This window comes from Gobius niger (genome assembly GCF_951799975.1).
Source record: "Gobius niger genome assembly, chromosome: 3".
Classification (NCBI taxonomy): Eukaryota; Metazoa; Chordata; class Actinopteri; order Gobiiformes; family Gobiidae; genus Gobius; species Gobius niger.
This window is the reverse complement of record NC_136854.1, coordinates 15,957,533-15,965,046: the sequence shown is the minus strand read 5'-3', so window position 1 is coordinate 15,965,046 and position 7,514 is coordinate 15,957,533. Positions and strand designations below refer to the sequence as shown.

The window sequence follows — 7,514 nt, the reverse complement described above, 5'->3', positions numbered from 1 at the left end:
AGCCTTTAAACTAGGGGTAAGCAAGCTAGCATTTTGGCGGGCCAATCTTCTCCCAACACCCAATCGGGACCAAAGGTTGTTTGCTGGAGGGGCTGGATTTTGCCCCTGGGCCTAACGTTGCCTGCCCCTCACTTAAGATTCCATTTCAAAAATTGGAATAGGCGTCATGTGAAAAGCACTGTACAAATAAACTCTTATTCTAAGTCCCAGGCTTAGTTTTTCTAAAAGACTTTGGGGAAAAATGCATCATCATTTTGACTTTCTGGAACCAAAGCGGGTCTCGAGGTGGGAGGGACAGCTGAACTCCATAGAAACAGGATTATTCATAGCAAGCAAACCACAATTTATTTCCCTGAATTGTTAGAAACGTAGAAAATTCACAATTACAAAAGTAGGACAAAGTTTGGTTTAGGCCATCGACTGTAAAGACAAAATGTACTCATGAGGCCACACATGGAACAAGCGATGTGTTCAGTCGATCTCCGCTGTGGTCCGTTACCACGGCATACAGGGGTTTGGACACTCGCGTATGTAGGACTCTAGCGTACCCTCTGACACTTGCATCAGGGTCGTGTAGGTGGTCAGCTGCAAAAATAACAAACAAAGTGACAAATTGGACAATGAACAACTTGCCGTCAAACTGTAAGGCCCAAGACTCACCTTGTTCAATACGGGTTTGGTCGACAGCACGTCGTAGAGTGTTTTTATGGAGATGCTCTGCAAAAGAAGCACAAAGTCCGTGTCACGTAATAGTAAAATTGTTCATGTGACTTTTAAAGAGACCAGAGATTTATATTGGAGGTAGAGGCCAGGTTCTACTGCAGATGTTTGGACCCGGTTTATGTTTGACATCGCTTAAAAACATTCAAACTTTTCACACCATGTACATCTCATTAAATATTTGATCTTCCAAGTAACATCGAGCCTAAACCGGGTCCAAAATATAGACCTACTATAATTGTTTTCAGTGCACACAGCCCTTACATTCTGAGTGGTGCTGTTCATGCACTTCATGGCGAAGGTCCTCCGGTCGTCAAGAAAGAAGGGGTCCTCCCAGTGGTCGTAGTTGGTCTCCAGGACGTACCAGCGGCCGAGCTTCATGTTAATCCTGACAAAAACAGGCCGCGTGGCAATGATCAGAGAAAGGGATTAGGATGTAGAAGTGACATTATAAGAAACATGTCTCTAAGCACTTTTTATTTCAACAAGTGGTTGCACAAGACACGCTCGTGATAAGCTGTATCGCTGTGACTAGAATAGAGGAAACCACAAAAGGGCAAATCCAAAGGGTATTTTGTAATTCTTATCACGGTTACTCGTGTGTGCATACAACTCTTTGCTTGATTTCGATTTTATTATCACTATGCTTTAATATTTTAAAACATGGGTGAAATCGATTTTTTTTTTTAAATAAACTTTTCTGGTAGCTTTTTTTGTAAATGCGAGTAATATAATGCACTCATAATAATAATCTGAAGAGAATAATAGACTACATTAGAATATAGATCATAGTTTGCTTAACAGGCCTATTTTACTTTATTCCCTTATCATAAACATATTAAGAGTTTTTTGTGGTTTTAATTTCTTCAATGTTTGAGCAATTTTGCAACTTCAGTCTGTCTTCTTCTTAAAAGTTCAAAACACTCGACTTCAGCTGCTGATGTCATCAGGTGATGACAGGTCTTAAATTAACTAAAAAGACTTGTGACTTGATTTCAAATTTGGGGAGGTTTGGACTAGTCTGGAAATAGAACAAGGAGGATACCACTTAAAGTGATAGTCTGTAAGATTGCAGAGAGATAGATTTCAAAGATAAACAATCAAAACAACCCCCCTCCCCTCCTCATTGGATCCAAAAGCCACTCCTAGTTTCAAAATGAGGAGAGGGAGAAGAAGATTTTGAAAGTAAACGATCAATCTCCCTCCCCCACCCACTGGAAAAGCTCATATCATTGGTCAAAGTGATGGCACAGGGGATTCTGATAAGTTGCCAAAATAAGCAAAGACAGCAATTTATTTTTACTTGCGTCTATTCAATTTGCAAAACATTTTAACTTACAGACTATCACTTTAAAATTAAAGAATTAATGACAAAAAGGCAACTAGAAAAAAGATAATTGGTAACATCTGAAAAATGCACTAAATTTGGATATTTAATTTGGTTAAAATGACACTACTCTTATAGAACTACCATTAACTGCAACTTCCTTCATTATACTTTACAGTTTCCAGTTTTCTTTCCATTGACAACTTACTCAAGAACGTCTAAGCTCTGCACTCTGGACCTGGTGATGACGCAGCCCTGGCCCGTCCGGTTTCCCCCTAGGATGAAGTAAGCAGGAGCCAGCAGCTTGGTCTGAGCCAGGAGATACCTGGCATCCTCGTAGCTAGAGCAGATAAGACATGTTAGCCCAGTGAAAGAGTCCCCTCGTGCTTCAATTAGGATATTTCGTATTGTCTCTATGGAAATACCTGGTCGCGTTTTCCAGAACGGAGCGAGTGAGGAAGCTCATCCACATGCCGTCTCTCTGTCCCAGAATCCATTCAAGGATACCTACCACATTTCAGAAGTATTAGGATGGTACAGGGCAAAGTCAAAGGGTTCCATTTTTGTTTCTGTGTGTAGACTTTATTGTCCACGTAGGAAATTGCGTCATCTGCATTTGACCAGTGCCTCAGGGCAACCTGTCAGGAGCAGTGGGCGGCCCATCTCCAGACTCAAAGGGAGATTTGGGGGAGTAACCCAACCAGACATGGGTTGCTATCCCACCTGACCTGCTTGAATTGAGAGTTATCATTTCGGCAAGCTCACCTCCACTGTAATAAGCCTCCACAGGGCTCCAGGGCTTGTCAATAAAAGCCCGAGGCCATTTTTTTTTTTAATCCTTAAATCAAAAAACTGCATGGTTCTAATAACTTTATCCATCCCAGAGTTACCACAGGAGGAATATCTTTAGAAGCTCAACATTCAGGCTTCAAGGTTGTTTTTGACCTGTGTAAAGTTCCCGTTGGTTTACACATTGCACTGGCTTTTCTGATTCCGCACTTAGCCATTAGGTGGTGGTATTGCAGCCCCCTGCCATGAGGATGCCATCCACGTTCATTGGACATTGAACACAGCTAACTTCATCCTTTAAATATGGAGCCTTTTGAGAACTGTAGTGGTGCAGACAGTATTATATAACCTTAGTGGACTGAGAGTTATACAAAGTTAAGTACAGATCTATAAAAAACTGTACTGCTTAGTACATTTCAATGACCATCTCATGCAATATACAGTGATGACATAAACTCATTGTAATTTATTTCACGCATCTCTACTCATACAAACCGACACAGTCATCACACCTCCTGACATGCTCTGAGTGAGTGGGTAATTGAACCAGTCACAGAAAGTAGGGGAGTAGGCTTCATCAGCAGCTAATCATCTCTAGCAACAGGCTGGACTTTTATACTTTTCTACCATGGAAAACTCTTGTGCGACTGAGAACCTTGTTTTGTCCGGTCTATAACCCTGACACTCACCAATATATCCTCCGTCCAGGCTGAAGCGCTCATTCATCGTCAGACTGAACAAGTTCTGAAAACAAGAAACAACATTTAGAACTTAAAAGCAAATTAATTTGATAGACTTCACTTTCTCACCGGCCTGAGCCCCGTCAGCATGCCCACGTATCCTGCAAAGTTGGTCGACTTAAACACCGTCTTGTTGTTCCTCCTGAAGTCCAGGTTGACCACGAGGGGCTTGAGTTTGTCGCTAACGATCCATGACTTGTTTGTCACGTTCCAGCTGAGCAGAGTTTAGGATTTACAAGAGTGTTATTTGACAAGAGCCGAGTCACTGTGATCAAACACACGTTTGTGACAGTCTTACTTACCCAAGAAATAATCCAAAATCCAGATTTCTGCCGTGAACAAGATTCCCTGGAGAAGACCGTATTAACAATGTTACATAACCAACCTGACAAACCCATCTGACTCATGATGTGCTAATGCGGTCTGAGGAACCTAGAGTTTTCTCTTTATAGATAAAAATGAAATAGCAATCCTAAAAGCAACGTTTTGTTTGATCAAATTGATGAACACATTCATTCTGTAGTTTTAAACATCTACAAATAAGTTCTGAAATACACGTCATTTATGTCTTGACGTTTTGCCAAAGCAAAACAGACACTAATTACTATTTTCTATCACCATGGAAACAATCTGGAGATGTCCTGGTCCCAGTAAAGTTTCAGTCAGGTCTGAGGAGAGGTGAGCCGCTCACAGCAACGTGTTTTTTCATTATTTAAAGATCCTCTTCAACAATAAAAAATAATAAAATAATTGCTTGCATTTCATTCTATTTATTGGGTGTAATGTTACGCTGTGTGGCTTTAACCATGTTCTGGTAATACATTTATCTGATGTGGCACATCATGCACTTTCATTTAATATTAGTAATAACTCAATTAACTCAATTATGGACTCATCCTTTGGTCTTTTCACTACCTTTATATATTTTGCTATTGTTGGACCCCAAAGAACAAATACAATATTTGAAATGAATCCATGATGTCACTGCCACTAAACACTACCCACCTTTATCATCTTCAGCAACTACTGATGTGCACACAGTGAAGATTTCATAGAAGATGTTGAACAAGACGATTTCCCCTGTATGACACATAAAAAGAATCACTTAAAAATAAAGACCCTTTCATACAATGGTGCAAACACCAGTGCTTTTCTTACCCAGTGGGATTCCCGAATCCAGAGCGATTCCTTTGATCTCATCCCTGAACGGGTACGGCAGCGTGTTCACCATCAAAGGCTGCAGCACAATAAAGGCCAACCTTAGAAGTTGAAAGAGGGCAATTTCATAATATTATTTTTCGGACACTTACCAAAGTTATATCCACCAGCTCGATCAGTTTCCCACTGGGCACAAAGGCATTGGCCAGGTCTCTAATGGCTTGAATCATGTTGCCCAGCTGTCAGTACATTTAGAAAAAGACAAAAGAGTTTAGAGCAAGAAGGAAGGAGATACGTGGACTGTAGAAATAGAAGACGTAGTTTTCTCACATCTTTCTTCTTGTCAGTGATCACAGACGTCCATCTTTTGTGGGGAGGAAGGTCCAAGTCGATGGTGTACCAGCTGACCCCGCCTTTAAACCTGATTTTAGAAAGATGTGGCACACAGGTCATCACGGCTCTTATGACACATTCTCCAATTGTATCATGATGTAATATTTGTTCCAGACAATGTGTTTTTGTTGCCAGATCCAGCAGCATACAGTGTGTGCTAAATGCTTTGGTATATGTAATCTATTTCATTAGTAAAAGACTTGGAGAGAAAATGATAGACAAATCTTCCCAATACCAGGGGAAAAGGAGCAATTATCTTAAAGGCGCACCGTGTTACATTATGCCCCTAATAACTAGCTAGACACACATAAAAAAAAGCTGTATTCTAGGTGGATAATCAAGGAATGGATTCGGCTCTAAATCTCATGTTTGGCTTCCTTTTATTCAACATCTCCATGGAGACGAGTGTCACCCTCCCTCTGAGGCAGATCTTTCAGGAGACGTGAACCTTGAACACTTCTTTTTTTTTTGTTTCGTTTTTTCCCAACAAGATATATCTACGAAGGAGCATTGTAGTCAGTGAAAAAAAAAAAAAGTCTGTTTTAACGAGAAAAGTTCTGTTTTAACGTGCAAAATAAATCCTGTTTTAACGAGAAAAGTTCTGTTTTAACGAGAAAAGTTCTGTTTTAACGTGCAAAATAAATCCTGTTTTTACGAGAAAAGTTCTGTTTTAACGAGAAAAGTTCTGTTTTAACGTGCAAAATAAATCCTGTTTTTACGAGTAAAGTTTCTGTTTTTATGAGCAAAATAAATCCTGTTTTTACGATAAAAGTTTCAGATTCAGAAAGTTTCTCAGATATCCCCACCATTGTTCAATGGCTGGTTGTGGTTAGACTACTTGAACCAGTTATATAACGTCTTTTGGCAAAATCGTCTGTATGTTCTTTCTGAGGAAGTTTTGCATTTGCCCCACATAACAGTTCTCTGTGCCCAGATCCGAGCGTATTCGGGTGGCAGTACCTTTACGTGACAGCACCTCATTGATAAAGTATCCAGCGATTACTTTCGGATACTCGTGGAATAGGCGTGTAATATTACCATTCGTGCAAAGCCATCCACTGCCCCGTTTATGCTGATTCCGTAGGGTTTAAGCTAAAGTAATCGCTGGATACTTTATCAATGAGGTGCTGTCACGTAAAGGTACTGCCACCCGAATACGCTCGGATCTGGGCACAGAGAACTGTTATGTGGGGCAAATGCAAAACTTCCTCAGAAAGAACATACAGACGATTTTGCCAAAAGACGTTATATAACTGGTTCAAGTAGTCTAACCACAACCAGCCATTGAACAATGGTGGGGATATCTGAGAAACTTTCTGAATCTGAAACTTTTCTCGTAAAAACAGGATTTATTTTGCTCATAAAAACAGAAACTTTACTCGTAAAAACAGGATTTATTTTGCACGTTAAAACAGAACTTTTCTCGTTAAAACAGACTTTTTTTTTTTTTCACTGACTACAATGCTCCTTCGTATATATCTACTGTAATCAAATAAATACTTGTATTTTAGTCTATCAATTGTGTGAAATGTTACGCAGTGTGGCTTTAAAACATACTTGTGTCAAAAATATATTACATTTTATTCATCAAACTGACTTATATCCAATTTTTTGTCGATTTGTGGCTTTATAATAATTCAATGTAGTTGTCTATAGATTTTTTTTGGTCAAAACACTACACACAGTATGGGGTGGGCGTCGGCTTCTTTAGCTTTATCGAAATAAAATCTAATAAAAATCTTCTGGAATGCAATTTCCAGTCGTTTGCATAATGTTATGACAGTAAACAGGCCGGTTACAAAACAGTCAGTGACTCAGCTTTGTACAAGCTCGAATGCTGTAAAAATGAAATAAAAAATAACAACTTACGTGGGACCTTTTGGGGGATACATGTCCGTCCTGCAATCCTCCGTGTACTGCAAACCAAATCCATACATTTAACGATCATCCCCGTAAGACTTTTGCCATCTTTGGTTATTGAATAGCAAATTTAAAATCGTACAATATCTGTAAATCTGAACGAACACTTACCGGTGGTACAAACTGTGACGCTGTCACAGAAATAAAAGCAGCCAAAACTAGTAAACCTAAGTGACCCATTTTGAGAGAAATCGACCAAACTCTCGTCCTCCTCGGGCTCCTGTGTTGTTGCGGAAGCTGCTGTGTTTACCTCGTGACAGCGCACGGACATTCAGTACCGAGGGGAGACGCGAACGGACCACTACACTTTTAGAAGCATTTTACTTTTAAATTACAATTACATGACTCGTTTAATTGTTTAACCGGAAAACAATTTTCTTAAATGTATGTTTGCCGTAGAGAAAGCAAAGGAAGAGGGAAATAAAAATGAACAATATTAACCAACTCCCCTACTAGAGCAGCGCAGT

The 7,514-nt window shown here is 39.8% G+C and overlaps 1 protein-coding gene across 1 annotated transcript; it reads right to left on the bottom strand.

Annotated features, from left to right (window-relative positions):
• Nucleotides 1-224: 224 nt before the first annotated feature.
• Nucleotides 225-7,319, bottom strand: asah1b (N-acylsphingosine amidohydrolase (acid ceramidase) 1b). The gene is made up of 14 exons (XM_079554259.1): nt 7,159-7,319; nt 6,997-7,043; nt 5,065-5,155; nt 4,887-4,973; nt 4,735-4,813; nt 4,582-4,656; nt 3,879-3,924; nt 3,646-3,790; nt 3,526-3,580; nt 2,473-2,554; nt 2,256-2,387; nt 985-1,108; nt 661-717; nt 225-585 (listed from the first exon to the last, which is right to left on the bottom strand). The coding sequence occupies exons 1-14, from the start codon at nt 7,225-7,227 to the stop codon at nt 496-498; spliced, it is 1,179 nt and encodes a 392-aa protein (XP_079410385.1). The 5' UTR covers nt 7,228-7,319; the 3' UTR covers nt 225-495.
• Nucleotides 7,320-7,514: the final 195 nt, after the last annotated feature.

Bases quoted from the DNA above. Each gene is read 5' to 3' on its own strand.
- asah1b (XM_079554259.1), bottom strand. From the start codon at position 7,227: ATGGGTCACTTAGGTTTACTAGTTTTGGCTGCTTTTATTTCTGTGACA. The intron at 2,555-3,525 runs GTGAGTGTCAGG...GAAATGTGGTAG, and splicing joins CCTGGACGGAGGATATATTG to GTATCCTTGAATGGATTCTG. The intron at 586-660 runs GTGAGTCTTGGG...TTATTTTTGCAG, and splicing joins CCAAACCCGTATTGAACAAG to CTGACCACCTACACGACCCT.